Source organism: Charadrius vociferus, unplaced genomic scaffold (genome assembly GCF_000708025.1).
Source record: "Charadrius vociferus isolate BGI_N301 unplaced genomic scaffold, ASM70802v2 scaffold51, whole genome shotgun sequence".
NCBI classification, from domain to species: domain Eukaryota; kingdom Metazoa; phylum Chordata; class Aves; order Charadriiformes; family Charadriidae; genus Charadrius; species Charadrius vociferus.
The window spans coordinates 1,904,490-1,921,848 of record NW_009646939.1 but is presented as its reverse complement, the minus strand read 5'-3'; the positions used below and the strand labels follow the sequence as shown (position 1 = coordinate 1,921,848).

Below are 17,359 nucleotides of genomic sequence, written 5' to 3'. Positions count from 1 at the left end.
TGTTTTAGCTCTGCTGGAGGTTGAGGTTGTCATTGGACAACATCAGGGTCTGCCAAACCCTCCCAGAGTACAGTTTTGAGGAAGCTTGTGGCTCTTCTGCAACATCTTTGCTGTTCCTGTCTCGCCGGCAGGATTGCAACGTGCCAGCTAGGATATGTCACATGGGTAACCCTGAATTCCACTGGAAGGACAAATCCAAGGCAATTTTAGGTCCATGAGCTATTAAACTGAAAGACACACACTGAGAAGCTACAGATACGTTAACAGTCCCACATCACAAAAACCTTTTGTGAATTATTAAAAAGTTAAATGTCTGTCACTGCCTGTGGGATTTATTACAAATGATGCTTATAAATAACTTACAGCATTTAATAACTCACAGACAGGACAGCCTTAAAAATAGCACATTTCTAGCACGTGGGCTGCTTCTGTGTGAATAGATTACTGCTACTGATGAGCATAATCAAGTTAAACATTTCCTTGGCTCTGTACCTCCTTCCCATCACATTTCAAACCAGTTTACTGATGGACCGGCGAGACCGTGCAGGCAAAGAGGTGTGCTGTCCTCGGCTTGGGTCAGGCCAGATCAGGAAGTTCAGGAGCAATGAAATGAATCCTTGCCTCTGTCACAAATGTCAGGCTCATAAGCAGCTTGGATCACAAACTACTATGAGTTTTTAAAGGCAGTCCTGCACACAGGCGCTCAGCAAAGTGCCTGTCTTCCAGAGGCTCCTTGAGAGACAGGCTTTAAATATACTGGAAGGTATTTAAACAGGTAACACAGATTCTTCCTGTGGGACTTTCCATACACACTTCAGATAATCAATATGCTATTTCTGATGCTATTCAAGATTTTATCTCCTTTGACCTTCCTTCCTTTGGGTTGGGTGAGGACTTGGGCGTTACCTGTGGGGACAAAGATAAGCCCTTAATAGACACATGCAAGATCAGTGGTCACATTAAAGGAGGATTAGAAAGATTTTTTTCCCCCCTGATAGCTAACAAATGTGCAAGTGTGGGGTTTGGGGGAAGTGGGTGAGAAAGGGTGGGGGTTCATCTCCACAGCAGGCCAAGGACTGATGGGACAGCATGAGACCTGCCCTATGTAAACCTAACCAGAATCTGGTAAACAAAGCAGAAAATCCCATTTCTCACTGAAGCCAAACTGGGAGGACTTAGGTGAAGGTACCAACTGAAAATCCTGGGCTTATGTCTCTTGACACCAACACAGTAAGAAGCGAAGTGCTTCTCCCAGATACTTAAAACACAAACAAAAAAGGAGTCTGGAGTCCTAGCAACAGGTTGGGGACCATGATTCAAGGGTGGGAGAGAAGCTTAGCAGATCTATCGCCAAAAGAGCTGGAAATGAGGGAGGAGGGGATAATAAGCAGCAGTAGCAGAAGTCTGGTATAGAAAACTCCTAGATAATTCCACCAGGTAGCCTGGAATTTATTATACTACATCCATCATAGAATTATAGAACAGTTTTCGTTGGAAGAGACCTTTAAGATCCTTGAGTTCAACTGCTAAACTAACCATGCCAAGTCCACCACTAAACCATGTCCCTCAGCAGTGCATCTACAGGTCTTTGAAATACCTCCAGGAATGGTGACTCAACCACTTCCCTGGGCAGCCTGTTCCAATGCGTCACAGCCCTTTCGGTCAAGAAATTTTTCCTTAAATAGCCAATCTAAACATCCCCTGGTGCAACCTGAGGCCATTTCCACTTGTCCTATTGCTTGATACTTGGGAGAAGAGACCGACACACACCTCGCTACAACCTCCTTTCAGGTAGTTGTAGAGAGCCATAAGGTCTCCTCTCAGCCTCCTTTTCTCCAGGCTAAACCATCCCACCTCCCTCAGCCGCTCCTCATAGGATTTGTGCTGCAGACCCCTCACCAGCTTTATTGCCCTTCTCTGGAGTCACTCCAGGACCTCAATGTCTTTCTTGTAGTGAGGGGCCCAAAACTGAGCACAGTACTCGAGGTGCAGCATCACCAGTACCAAGTTCAGGGGGACCACCACTTCCCTAGTCCTGATGGCCACACTATTCCTGATACAGGCCAGGATGCTATTGGCCTTCTTGGCCACCTGGGCACACTGTTGGCTTATATTCAGCCAGCTGCTGACCACAACCCCCATGTCCTTTTCTGCCAGGCAGCTTTCCAGCCACTCTTCCGCAAGCCTGTAGCATTACATGGTGTTGTTGTGAGCCGAGTGCAGGACCATAACGCTAGATTTAAAATAAACCCTCTGGGCTTTCCTTGATGAGCCAGATATGCGGGAGGGGGACAAAGTGGCAGCAGGGACCAGCTCTGGTGTTTAGTATCTACCATTCCTGTAGGAACTCCTTTCCAAATGGAAACATGCTGGTTGTTCGCACATTGGATGATTATCAAAGGGAAGTGATGGAAGAGTTTCTATAGCCTCTCCAAATGTTTTGTGATGTTATCAAGGGAAGCAGATATGCAGCCAAGAGAGCTGCAGCCCCCACATACGGTTTTTCTGCTTGGATTGCCCGTTCACAGTTGCTAGTCTAAGCTCCATGTTTCCTTACTTTAGGAGAAAGACAAAATCCAGCTGGATTTCCAAACCTTTGACAACTCATAGGCCATGACAACTGTTGGATGATTGCTCTACATGTAATTGGGGATTACAGTTACTCCTCTAAGCAGTTATTAGGATTGCAATTATTCCTTCCAGCTCGTCACGACTTCCCCCCCCCCCCCCCCGGTACCTAACAAATGTAAGAGTGTGGGGTTTAAGGGAAGTGGGTGAGAAAGGGTGGGGGTTCAAAATTAGCTGCTTGGTTCCAAACTGTAGATGATGCCCTTGAGGTCTGTACCCTGAAGTCATATCCGGCCCCTTAATTGCCCTTAAAACTATTTTGCACTACCTCAGTCTGCAGAGATGAATAATATAAAGCATCTTTATGGAGGCCTTATCCCCAAGAAAGCATGCCTGAAATGAGTCCCTCTTTTTATTTTCCTTGCTTTTCTTTAGCACCACAGCTCTATCCACCTTGTAACAGTGGGGTTTTTTAGGGTATCTCCGTAAAGGTGCAGTCAACACAGTTCTGGTTCACAGAATTGCACCTACTTCACCCAGACCTCAGAACCTACTTGTGTAAAGCAGAAGACCCACAAACTGGCACCTCACTAAAATCAAATGGATGCCTGGCCTATTTAGTCAGTTCTTCTGCGCGTCTTCTGCCAGTTCATGCCTTCTCTCTGTCAAAGCTTGCCTGCAGTTTGGGGAGGTCTCTGGGCAGCTCTCTTGTTCACCAGCAGCTGTCAGTCGTGAGCTGCCCTGTCGGAGTCCTGCACCAACTCCTCAGCATCACCATCATTTATAACGCTCCAAGACACTACATTAACAGGTTCCTAAAAATAATAATTAAAAAAATGACAAAAATCAAAGTCTCTAGATATTACGAGTGCTGAAATAGAATGGCATGTATCTACCCACCTTTATTGGAGAAGAGTTGACTCCAAAGAGGCCGCCTAATGTTTCACAGTATGTCTGAGAGGAGACTCTGATTAGAAGGGTGGATGTGTTGCCTTCAGGGAGAGTTCTGTAGTCAGCAGAGCAGGGCAGGAACCCTGGGCCAATGCTTCACTGGGACATTGGCAAAACTAACAGTCATAGGGCAACTCCCATGGGCACATTCTCTGCTCAAAGCCAGTTTGAAACATTTACAATTACAGAAACACGACAACAATTCTTTCCTGCTCACATATGAACTTACCTTCATATCACAGTAAATTGTTTTTTAATGTGTTTTAAAAGGCCTGGCCTCCTAGAACAGCTCAAACTTCTAAAGCTTGATCCATTCAGCCATGTGACAACCCAAGATGCTTCACATTTGTTTCCTGAAGCAGTAAGAATCATTTGACTGTGGTCTGACAGCATTTGGTATCATGCAGAAGCCAAGAACAGCCCTTGATAATGCCAGGAGGGGGAAATCAGACTGAGGAATCTTAAGAACTTTTTAGCTGAATTGAATTCTAAATGCCTGGCAGATGACTGTGGATTTCCTAAAAGCAAGGTATGTGAGAAATGTCCAGATTGCAGCTGTCCTTACATTGGTCTGTCAAATAAAGAGAAGCACTTGCAGTTTTAAGTGTTATATGTTAGTATGCAACTTAGGACATTAAAAAAAAAAAAAAAAGAGGCTATTATTCACAAGAGAAAAACTGATTAAGGAGTATTTTATGAACAGTTAAAGAACATCAGGTAATATGCTGTCTCATTGAGAAGACAGCATGCAGTACTGCATTTATTAATGACCAACTGCTTAACTCAAATCACTGTTACAGCATAAGATTGGTTGTTAGCTGTCAGAGTCAGTACTAGAGAACCTGAGCTTCCTAGATTTCATTCCTGTAGAAAATATGCTTCAGTTTGCAAGCAAAAAAACCAACCACTTAGCTTGAAAGATTTGATTCCTGCAGATCAGCCAGTTACAGAGAAATTTTCTTTTTAAACATTCCTTTCAGGCATAACTAGGGAATTAACAGCTGAAGTGGAAAAAATGGATGATATTTATTTGAGCAGCATGATTAGCTTCTGAAAATCAAAGACTGGTAAAAGCAGTATTAGAATTTACACTTCAGGGAAAGCAGTGAAGTTTTAGAAACATTAGACAATCAGGAGAGATTCAGATGTCATCTCCATCCTCAAAATACTGCATCTATCTCAAGAAAAAGAGAATCGCTACTGTATAACACTCCAGGCCTTCTTTGACAGGTACATCACCTTTGATAGATGATGTACATTTTTTCAAGAGCTCCACACAAGACCTTTACCTTCACCATTGTGCAACACAAACTAATGTCAGCATCACACTGATCCCCTACTCACTGAACTGGCAATCTGCAAGTCCATTGATCAAAGTCAGTGTTTCAGTTTTGCACTACACAGTTGTCTACAAGATTTGCCTTACTTACTTGAGGAGACAACAAGGTTCGTAACCATGCTTGTCTACAGCCAACTTATTTCACTGACACTTATCCATATTCTAAAGTTGAGAGTATACTTTCTTGTTGAAATGGTCTCTAAGCAGATAATGAAGACCTATCACAAAGACAATATTCCAGCTAAGTCAATAGTCAAAAGACTTACCAGAAAAGAGAAAAATAGCAAGTGTCATGAGATTCTCTGCCTTTTACCTGCCATTTTAGAAACAGTAACTAATCATTAAAATTGGTTTCATTACAAAGAAAAACACAATACTCACCCAGACAAGTATTCCTGTTGGTGTCAACATAATTAGTCTGAGCAAACACAGGCCAGAAAGCTCTTTGGTACATCCCTATTAAGAACTTAACATTTCAGTGACTGTATGAGGGGAAAAAATAATACCTTTCATTAATTTACCTGACACTGCATGAGGAGTATGTCACCCCATAAAGCCCTACTATCGTGCTACAGCAATGATATCATGCTACAGACACAGGACTTTACCCCAAACCAATCTTGCTTAGCCAGTGGGGGAAAAAGGACAACAAAAGAATTTAGAAACTGTAAATGTATGGCAGATTTGACTGGGGCATCACCACTTGAGCAATTTTAACAGCTTTGCCCATTTGAGAAAGAATGGGGAAAAATAATCCATTTCAGTTCAAGCAGCTCCTGAGACAAGCACTTGGCGTTTAACAATGCCAGTTTCTGTAGCACACATACACCAGCCTTTTTCCAGCCCTGCCACTGGTACACTATTTTTTAGAGTTGTTTGATGTGGTGTGGCTTTGGGCATGAATCTGTAATTTACACGTTCGCATTTCTAGCAAGATTCTTTATTGATCCGCCACTCCTTTCTACAGATATTTAAAAAAGAGCTATAGAAAACATTCCTATAAAAAACCCAGCTCCTTTCAAGATTAGGTGTTTGAAAACACAATGGTTTTATTTGGAGTAAAATACAACATACATATGAATAGGGACAGATGAACAAGTAGAATGCACTATTAAGAGACCTCCAGATAAATGCAAGGCAGAGGATCACAAGCAAAAGACTTGAATGAAGTAAGTTGTTTTCTGGTGAGGTTACAATAAGAAAGGAGATGAAAACATCTAAAACAACTTATTTCCCAAGCAAGTTGCTCCATTAGCAACTTCCCTATGCTTTTTCAGATTATCACCTTAACATTTAAAAATACTGGCAAAATCAGAATCCACATTCTGATGCTCAAATTTGTTTCAAATAAGTTAAAGTGAAAAAGTATACCTCCAACTAGTGGGTTTATTTGAAAGGGTCCAGCACTTCCGCTATAAAGCATATTTACGTCACTATCTAATGAAAACCTTCCAGCAAAATGTTACTGACCACATTTTGCTGAGGTATGAGAAGTCCAGTGTGACATAATGTTACAGAATCAGCGTGTTTCTTTTCTTTACTCCTAATTTTTACTTCCATTGATGCAATTTTCACATCCAATGCCACTTCATGGCTACATTAACTATGCAAAAGTAACAACTGGAATTTCCATCTCAGAGATGTGAAGAAACTCTAATGCTTACGTTTGTTTTTTTTTTTCTTTCTTTCTTTTCTTAACGAAAATAAACTCCTTTCTTTGTAGAGAATGGTCTCAGTTCTTCAATGCTTGCTGTTTCTCAAGGAATGTTGACAGTTAACAATTAAAAACATGGCTACAGAAACTAATACCTATAAATTATGGGTTTATAAGGAAGTAAGATAGGAGTTTCAGCATCTTATTAGTATTAATAAAAAGTTATTTTAAGCACTAGAAGCAAAAAATATACAATTCAAAACAAAAATTATTGAAAAATAATATCAGTCTACATTTTTTTTCTATGGCAGCTTCCGATAGATCAGATGTTCTTGGTGTTTTAGTCCTCTGGCTCATATCTGAGGATTAAAAAATAATAATAATAATTTAAAAAAAATATCATTAAAACGGAGTAGAAGATACCCAAGAGACATTTTGTCTCTAAATAAAACATGAAACCCAAGTGATAAGTTACTCCCACTAGTGACGCATTGCTGTCAAGGCTCGCTATAGGACTTACGGCACGGACAAATGTATATATTTGTTTAGACTATTTTCTAATTTTAAAATTGGCCAGTTTACCAAATAGTAGAATGAGGGACTGATCAGGAACCTACCCACAAATCCCAAAACACAGGCAGATGCTTAAATAGAAGTTTTAAGTTCCACCTCTGTCCTCCTACAGCACAGTCTAAGGCATCCACGTTGCCAAAGCTCACTTGACATTTGCAGAATGATAGTCTTCTACGCAATATAATGGCCAGGGTGCATCTTTCTTTACTCAGTACAGGCTTAAACCTCTTCACATACTGCAGACTTCTCATTCCCATAAACAAACGTGGAAGAAATAAGATAATGCCAAAGCATCTGGCACATCTCCCACCTGTATCTCTGTGTGTAGCACCTGGGGGCTTATCTACCACACCCATGAATATTTTGTATCCTCTCCATACTAAATTGTCTCACTACTTGCTACACAGTAGCTGCTGTTGCACACATCAGCCTGATTCACCTAGCGTCCATTAATAGGATTGGCTTGTCAAAAAACAGGGAATAGCCTACTAAAAATTCTTTTTAAGGGAAAATTTATAGTCAGTTTTAGAGACAGCTCCACATTTACAAAAACAAAATGGGGGCAGAATATGGATCCAGAACAAGGATCCTGTTTGGACAGAGAGAACAGCACCGCTTACTTGGAAAGTTTTTTACGTAGATCCTTTATCTGTTCATTCTTCTTAGTGAGAATCTCTTTCATGTTGCGATAGGCAGCTGTTTGCTGAAATTTCTTCTCTAATTCCTACATAATAATAACACCAACATATTATTTACATATTACAAAAACCAGGCTAATCTGCTTTTTAAAAAAGATGACTTGCTTTTCCTCATCAAGTTTCAGAACAGTAGTTTCTCTAACTTATTCAAATTTAGATGAAGACAGCTAGTAAATTCAAATGATATTACTGGAAGAGACAGAGAAACACAAGCTTTATTTCCTAATGAAATCAGGCTAGAAGTCTTCTGAAGACTAGGAATACACTTTTCATTCAAAAATTTCTATGCAGACAAATGGGCATTTTTTAAGTATTCACCTAGTTATAATCACGCAGTTAGCTGTGGTTTTGCTATTTTACATAAACACGTGCTTTTCCACTGAAATAACAAAAATACACTGGCACAAGTGTGACCCAGTGAACTCTGCATCCTGTAGTGTATGCTTGTTAAATTACTCAGCAGTTAAAACACGAGTAAAGATCTCATCTTTACATTACGATCAACTGCTAACCTTTTCAGCTGTGGATAGCTGATCCCGAACCTTAAGCAAATCATGTTTTGTTGTTACCAAGTTCTCTTCCAAGAATTTTTGGTTTGCAGTAGAGTCATTCAAAGTCTTCTCAAACTGGCATTTCAAAGCTGCCACTTTGTTCTCCAGTTCAGTGATATCCTGGTTTGCATTAGTCTTCAAAAGAAGAATGTTTAAAATATGTCAAATGCAAGAGAAGAAATATTTAAAATGTTGAGTGCAAAATTCTAGATAAAGTGGGTACATCTTAATTTTTAATAATTATGTTCATACTATTCCTGTAAAACCTAAATTAGAAGTGCTTTAACTAAAAAAAAAAAAAAATAGTTAAAGCACTATCTAATTTATAACTTTTAAAAATTGTTAATAAATGCATGTCAGAGACGGCTAGAATGTCTTCTATACCACGTTGAGATTTCAAATTCTTGTACTTCACTTCTTTAGGAATTAGGTGAAGCCACAGGATGAAGCATATCACAAGAAGTTGTTTAGCATACAGAAATAGGAAATTACAGCTTAAGATCCAAATGTCTATGCTATAATGTATTTTTAAAGCAGGTAAAATATCACAGCCATTTCAAAAGCTGTTAGTGTAATACAGGTAGGAAAGGATGAAAGTGTTAAGGCTGAGAAAGGATGAAAGTGTTAAGACTGATATTATCAGTCAGGTACTGATATTGCACTGTTCTCAGACGCATTACAAAAAAAGCCTCCACAACTGCTTGTGAAGCAACTTTCCTGTTTCCTTGTGAGAAGAAACAACCAAAACTCTTCTGGACATGAGTTCTGGGTCACAAAACATTATGTTCATGTAACTGTTCTATGGATTTCCATTTAAAAAAAAAAAACAACAAACCTCCCAGGTTTAAAAGCTCAAGTTCAAACTCTCACAAGTATAATGACTCAGGATGAGGCTGAACCAGCAGAACCTTAAAAAGAACAAGAATCTAAAACTAAGAAAACTCTGCTCCTTTTTCTATGTGGAAGGTAAGATTTGAGCATAGGAAACCACTTGATAATACTACTGGTACAGAAGAAAAGCTTATTTTGAATTTTGAGATGGAGTCTCAAACTGCAATGGTAAAAAGCACTACATTGTATAGTGTTTCAGATCAGAATAGACAGTGATCATTTTTCTAAACTGTAACATAAGTCAATTATGTAAAAATTCTAAATCCTTACTTTAAACTGATCCAACAAGCAACTACTCACAAACCGTAGTTCACACTTGGTATGTGGAACCATTTAAAACTATTTAAAAAAACAAACAAAAAGTGCAAATTTGCTGAGTTAAGAGTTGTTCCTTAAGAACCATTGTCATTTGGCAGTCTTTTTTTTGTCCAAGAGTCTGAAAACTACTGCTTTAATGAGCAACTGAGTTCATATGATTTTATTGATACCCATGCCATAAAAATGCAGAGTGAAACCAGATAAAATTTAGCATTTTCTTTAAACAACTAACACTTTAATTGATAAAATAAAGTAGCACATTTCAGCACTGTATCTACTAGCTAGTTTCAACAACATATACATGGCTGTAAATAGAAAATGCAAGAGAGCAAATTAGGACATGAAAGCTGCAGAAACTCAGCAGCCCTGACATTGAGGCCATGTTTTACCAGAAAAGTAGGATGAGATTTCGTTCCAATCTTTTAAAACTACAAACACTATTATCCAGGATTTAATAAACCCCTTTAATATTTTAAACCTTTACTAATTTAAGGCTTAACAAAACAGATAAAGAAAATATTTGCAATAAGTGAGAAATCAAGTTCCCTATTAAATAATGTTCCTGAATACAGATTTTGAAAGTTACTAGATGAAATTATAACATATTATGAAAGCCAAATACATACCATAAACCAGTTAGAAAGCAAAATAAAAAGAAATCAGGATTAAAATACAAAAATTAAAGTGGAAATGATATTGAACTTTACTTCCAAATCTGTAAATACTGCAGGAATTTTCAAAAGTCAGTTTCTCAAAATAATGAGATTAAAATGTTCTAATTTTGATAAAAGTTTGAACTGAATGTTTAAAATTTAAGAAACAATCATACATGAGCAAACTGTAGAAAATGCTAATTATTGACAAAATGAAGGTACAAACTTAAAAAAAAAACCACCAAAGTGACCTGAACAGATTTATCTGTGTCAATCTGCATGACTTCTAGCTTCTGTCTTTTTTCCACAGCAGCAACTCACCATGTTTGCATCCTCATTTACAAAAAAGATTAAAGAACTTCAAGTAGTAAAAAGAAACAGTAAACCATTTTTGACAGTATGCTGATACAGGTAGACCTACATACAAATCAAACATTTTGAATCTGACCCATGGTCATTGACATTTGTAGCAAAACTTCAACTGATGTTTAAGAATATAGGACACTGGACACTATATAAAAGTATTTGAGTTCTTGAAGTCTGAAGTGAGAAGCAGCAAGTCTGGCTTGTCCATGTCAATATCAAATGTGGCAAATGCTTCAAAGAATTAGTGTTTTACTGCTGCTATAAAAAACAGGTTAGATATTATTCTTTCATTAGTAAACGGGAAGAAACAAACAGAGATAAATTTGTAACTCTTAATACAAATATCACCCCTGAGAATATGAACTCTGGATTACTACTTCCTGATAGTACCTGGAATAATACTTTCTGATAATAATTTATTATGGTTTTTGTGACACAAAATACATGCCATAAAATCAACTAACATTCTCGATTATCTACTGACTGACAGACCAGCAGCAACATGACAATGTCAGCAGAAACATGATGATACTAACTTGGAACTTTTGTATTTGCTAGAAAAGAAACACACCATACAGACCAACGTTTTAGATGTACAGGCAGCAGGGGAGGGTGGTGGGGGAAATCTCAATTATATTTACCTTTTGATCTCCTTGGATCATCTGTAAATCCTTCAGTGACTTCTCTAGTTTGGACTTTTCATCTAGCGCAGCTGTAGCCTATGAGACATTGAAAAATATAAAACCTCAGAAACATATTTTAGTTGAAAACATGAGAATAATAACCATGGGATTCTTATTTAGCTGTTTTTTAATACGTAAACAGCATTGAGTATCCAAGCTTACAGGGCATTTACCTGTGTTTCTATGGTCCTGAGTCTGATCTTCAATTTTTCATTTTCTTCTTGGAGACAAGCAACTGTCTTTGGGTTAATGAGCAAGAAACAGTTTGTGAACACTCTTGTGCTATTTTGAATTTGCCAAATATTTCAGGTAAAAAAATATGTTTCATAGCTTAGGAAAGCAAACAAGCTTTTAAATGCTTATCAAAATAGCCTCTGTAAGAAATCAATAATCCATTTATTTATTGTGTTTTCTGCCTCAGTCAGCAAGAAATTTAAGTCTCCAATTCTAGTGTAATATATAAGACCATTCACTTAAATCTAGCACATGCTTTACTCAACTGAGATTAGTGAGCTCAGGATCTTGTTAGTATCAAGACTCACAATAAAGAAAATTGCATGTTCAGAGATGCTAATCTCATTGCTGCTTATCATTTGTATTTTCGATCAACAGGCAAGTAAGAATTTATTCATAGTTCCTGCTTAAAAAGAGATAAATACCAGGTTACTGCATATCATGTTCTGTTCTGTGTCACAGTAAACAACCATGTTTTATCAGTTACAGTAAATTCACCATATAAACTTTGAATTCTTTTTGAAAATAAAAAAGACATCAGATGCACGTATTCTACAAAAACTGTTGTGAAACAGATTTTGAAAATATTTTTGAAAGAGAACTACACTGATCTATAAGTAAAATACAAGTCTGAATTCTTGCATGCTTTTAGTATCGTAATGGGTAGCAACAATTTGATTCAGACATCGTACTTGACAGATCATTTTGGTAATGCAGGCTAAAAGACAGAAAACACAACTAACTGCTTGCTAAATTTCTTGACTGCCCATTACTTAAAGTGTATTGTAAGAAGTGTGGCATTTTTAAAAAGTTCAGTTGAACTAAATGAGTTCAATACCTAATAAAAATATTGACAACATTAAATATTAGAATGTGTTTTGTAATTCTTAAAATCTTTAGCAAGTGGGAAATCAGATGTTTTCAAAACTAGCAAATTCCAAATTCTTTTAAGTGCCCATTTCTTTAGGAGGAATTTAACCAACTAACAAAAGAAAAGAGACTGAAATGTAATAGAATTGACTTCAAGTGATATAGCAAATGTCCGATAACCTAATAATTTCTGCCAGCTACATATTTTAACTTATTTCCTTCTTGGAAAGCCAGCCAGCTGCATAGAACAAACTGAATACTGCTTTCTACTAATCTACTTCATTAAGTGGAAAAATAAATAATTACAAAGGTCAAAATGTCTTTGCAAAATGAAGGTTAATATTGCAGTACATGTTAGAGACCATAACCACACAATGAATTTAAGATGTTTTACAGTATTAATTAATTGTTAGCATTTTACTTTACATTCTGAGGTATATTATGTTGATCTCTGCAGAGTGACAAGCACATTATACAAATATTACTGTACAGCTATCCAGTTCAGTTGAATAAGCAGAATGGTCATTAACCACAACTGCACCAACAGACAAGTTCTCACCTTGTTAAGCAGCTCTGACCCACCTTCATTTAATGGAGCCAGTTTTGGTTTAATGAGATCTGCATTGGGCTAAAGAAACAATAAAGGTTACAAAATTAAATTATACAAATTTCTACGAGGAAAAAAAAGTATTCCATTAGTCTGTAAAATAACTATTGACAGTCAATTCAGCTTTCTTTTGTAAAGCAAATGAATGATCTTTTATTTCAAGTTCATTTTTTGCTGGTACCTTGGCTGCTAAGTTATATACTTCACTTTCAGCTAAAGTTAAAACAAAAATATTGCACAGAGACATAAAAGGATTGCAAACTTGAATTTCCAAAAGACTACCAATGCAGCAGCAGTCAAAAGACAAAAGAGTAAGGAAAAAAAAAAAAATAATTGAGTGATTGCAAGAGTAAGAATTTCCCCCCCATTCAAATTAATTTTCTTATTTTAAGTATTCAAATATAATCTATATTAACTAAATATAAATTTACACTAAAAACCAAATAATGCAATAATAATGAAACCATAATCATACAAGATAAGCTAGAGTCACATCTATATTGCGGAATCTTCTTAGCTCTTGTCTCCATGCTGGGAGAAAGCCTTGGGACAAGCGAATGTCTCAGTCTTACCCCAGTTTCCAGGGGAAAGGGAACCCAGGAGCAGATGCTCCGACACATGCCTGGTCTAACTGACTTTGGATGAGGATGATGAAGCATGCCCTGGATGTGCAGAATCTGCAATCTAAAAACAGCCAAGGCAATTCAGTCTGAGCACAAAATGCTACTTTTTGGAGACTTTCAAAGATTGTTTAGAAAAAGGGTGGGCTTTTTTGGTTTGGTTTTGTTTTCTTCTCTTAAGCACAAAGAGACAGTACTAAGTATTTTAAATATCTGTCATATCTGCACATGACATTTGATTACTATTGATTAAAATAAAACTCTACCTTCTTGTTTGAAGATGTAAATTCTGACTTTTCAAACTCAGCAACCTGTTCCAACAATTCTCTTAAAAAGAAAAAAACGGGAGGCATTTATTTACTGAAAAAAACACATGTATCAGCCTGGTAAAATGTGTTTGATGCTATGCTCTTTATTGCATGTAAAATTCTCATTAGAAGTACAGAATGAAGTCCTATGCAAAAACAATAAATACAACAGATCATGTCATGCAATGCAATGCTATAAGCATCAGAACTGTAAGATTTACCATCCTTGATTAAAATATAGTCTACTCAGACAACAAAGGCTTTTTAATCAAATCCTATCATCTGCTCTTAAATGATAAATTGAAGTAAGAATATTACCAATAAAAACATCTTCCTGACAAATTTGAAGTTATTGTATAGCTCGCTACTTTATAGACAGAAGTCCTGAAACCAAGCTATCATTGATACTATAGTAAAAGAATAGGTTTTTATGGTTAGGAAAAGAATGCAAATAGTCAACACTTTGAAGTTTTCTTATTAATGAAAGGCATCCTGTATAGTCTAATATATGTTACCGATTCTCCAATTCAGAGATGTCTGTCTGTAGCTTAAGGTACCATTTCTCAGCCTGCGAAAAGAGCTGCCGCAGAAGTAAAACATTGGTGTAAGTTGTATTTATGAGCTCTGACTCCACTTCACTGTGTACAACAGTCCGCAGTCCATCCAGCATGTCTATCACCTCATCAACTGTGAAGGTCTCCTCAACAAGTCTAAACAGAGCAGTCAAGATGAGTCACGTATGATAAAGGTAACAAATTTGCATTGTTATGAGATCTCACTATGCAGATACCACTCTTACATCATGCAGTGTCCTTCTGAAAACATCCACTGTCAGTCATTATTAGATCACCATGGCACTACAAATTGGTTCCTGTATTTAAATTTTCTCTTGGAAATATTACAATCACAAGTATTACTTCCACTACAGTCTTACATCAAATTTAGACATCAGAAGCAAGATATAAAGCAATGTCATGCTGTCATGCTATCAATACCTATGTTAATTCCTAAGAACTTGAACAACATAGTTTTAAAAAGACGTGACTTGTAACATTTGCAAAATTATTGGGTCTTTCTTCCTCACTAAGAACACACAAAAGCAAACAGAGGGAAGTCACCTCATAAAGCATTTAAACTTGCAATTGTTGCTAGCATATTTTGCTTTATTCTTGCTCAGTACCACATCCCCTGCCCCGGTACCTGCTGTCCTTAAGGTCCTGGAAACAAGAATCCACTGTTTTGAGACACAGGCCACGCTTGAAACGAGCAAAGCGCATGTAGTTGATCACTTCATTCTGGTGGTGCTCATTAAGGCCTAGCTCTGCCTGCGGATAAGGATATAAGCACAAAGATAAATATACACTGAAATAAGTTAAAAAGAGCATAAGTATTGTGAACACTTGCCTTCTGGCTAGTTTTTCCGCTTGCTTTCATAGGGTTATGTTAACTAGTATGCTAAAAACCAACAGTATTTTCATATGCGTAACTGCTACATACCTCACATAAGTGCTCCCCCTTTGAAAGCACCAGTGCTTAGAAGTAAGTCCTCAAGTGATCAGTACCATCAGAAAAGTCATAGAAAATCAAAGACAATCAGAGGGAAAACGCTACAAAGCATCAGAATCAGAGGGACTGTAGGGGAGTGGAAGCTCTTGGATAAATGTGTCTGTGTTACATGCACACTTGTGTAATCATAGAATCATTTACGTTGGAAAAGATTTCTAAGATCACTGAGTTCAACCATTAACCTAGCACTGCCAAGTCCACCACTAAACCATGTCCCTCAGCACCATATCTACAGGTCTTTGAAATACCTCCAGGGATGGTGACTCAACCACTGCCCTGGGCAGCCTGTTCCAATGCTTCACAACCTTTCCTAATATCCAATCTAAACCTCCCCTGGCACAACTTGAGGCTGTTTCCTCTTGTCCTGTCACCTGTTACGTGGGAGAAGAGACCAACCAGAACCTCGCTACAACCTCCTTTCAGGTAGTTGCAGAGAGTGATAAGGTCTGCCCTGAGCCTCCTTTTCTCCAGGCTAAACCACCCCACTTCCCTCAGATGCTCCTTATTAAGACTTGTGCTCTAGACCCCTCACCAGCTCCGTTGCTCTTTGAAAATGCTCCAGCACCTCAATGTCTTTCTTGCAGTGAGGGGCCCAAAACTGAACACAGTTCTCAAGGTGCAGCCTCACCTCTGCCGAGTACAGGGGAACAGTCACTTCCCTAGTCCTGCTAGCCACACTATTTCTGATACAAGCCAGGATGCTATTGGCCTTCTTGGCCACTTGGGCACACTGCTGGCTCATATTCAGCCGGCTGTCGACCACGACCCCCAGGTCCTTTTCTGCCAGGCAACTTTCCAGCCACTCTTCCCCAAGACTTGTGACCCAAGTGCAGGACCTGGCAATGTGCTGAGTAACATAGCTGAATAACGTAACTTTTATAGATGTACTAACAAAAATACACAGCAAAGTACATTATGTTTTTGTGCTAGTTTATATGTAAAACCTTGAGACTATATATATAACCTTAAGTAAGAATCTGGATTTGTTTCTCAACAGCCTATTGCCCAGAAACAAATATTCCCAGGGCAAATTAAGGAGGAAGCATTTTCAGATCTGACTAACTAGCTCTTCTATGTATGCCTCTATTTCAAAAGGAGGACTGGCACAGCCAATTGCATTAGAATAAACCTTGCTCATGCAGGTAGCACAAGTCACAAGGAGTGTATGTCACAAGGTATGAATGGGGGGGTTCATAACCACAGTTCCTGGAGAGCTGATACAACCAAAGGTGATGTCTGTTTCATTTACTCCAATGCACTAAGTATTGCTGGTGTTGGAAACAGCAATGTAGCAACTCAGACAGAACAGTTAATCTGATTGTGTTGTCCTTATTAATCCAACTGCAGAGGATAGCTCCAGGGAAAACACTAATAGTGCAATACCTGGATGAACAATACTGAAAATGTGAGCACAGATCTCGACTGCCTGGAAATTAAAGGCAGTTTAGGCAACAACAACAGCAGTAAATAAAACAACTCCTCATGGCACGGTCACAAGTCTGATGTCTCCCACAAAGTCCCACATCCTGCAAATGACAGAGCACATGAAACGTTCAATGTTCTCTTTGCTGTTGCTGAGTTTGCTTTAGCTGAAAAGCTTCTATTCGTCACAGACAGAAGGGAAGACATATGCCAACACCAGTGCTGAAATCTCACAATCCAGACAGCAGCTACAAGAGGATATTAAACTAATAAATAAATACACAAGCACAGGCCAAAGCCACTCATTATCTCCAAGCGTTAAGCTAACAGAGCATGGGATCCTGCAAAAACCCCAAGCCCCACCAGTCCTCGCAAGGTCCAACAGGGCTGCCACGGATGCCCAGGACAGCGGCAACAGAGGCCGCCCCCTCAAGCGCCCCCTGCACGACGAGGGGCCGCCTCTCCCCGGCAGGCCCGGACCGGGCCG

At 38.3% G+C, this 17,359-nt stretch overlaps 1 protein-coding gene across 1 annotated transcript; it reads right to left on the bottom strand.

Annotated features, from left to right (window-relative positions):
- Positions 1–6,852: 6,852 nt before the first annotated feature.
- LZTFL1 (leucine zipper transcription factor-like 1) lies at positions 6,853–15,203 on the bottom strand. The gene is made up of 9 exons (XM_009894975.1): positions 15,085–15,203; positions 14,400–14,594; positions 13,843–13,903; positions 12,909–12,977; positions 11,419–11,484; positions 11,204–11,281; positions 8,296–8,469; positions 7,706–7,809; positions 6,853–6,871 (listed from the first exon to the last, which is right to left on the bottom strand). The coding sequence occupies exons 1-9, from the start codon at positions 15,159–15,161 to the stop codon at positions 6,853–6,855; spliced, it is 843 nt and encodes a 280-aa protein (XP_009893277.1). The 5' UTR covers positions 15,162–15,203.
- Between the last annotated feature and the right edge of the window lie 2,156 nt (positions 15,204–17,359).

Coding starts and splice junctions, on each gene's coding strand:
- LZTFL1 (XM_009894975.1), bottom strand. CDS start 15,161: ATGCGCTTTGCTCGTTTCAAGCGTGGCCTGTGTCTCAAAACAGTGGAT. Junction 13,904..14,399: donor ATCTCTGAATTGGAGAATCG/GTAACATATATT, acceptor TTTCTTTTTAAG/AGAATTGTTGGAACAGGTTG. Junction 7,810..8,295: donor AGCTATCCACAGCTGAAAAG/GTTAGCAGTTGA, acceptor ATTATTATGTAG/GAATTAGAGAAGAAATTTCA.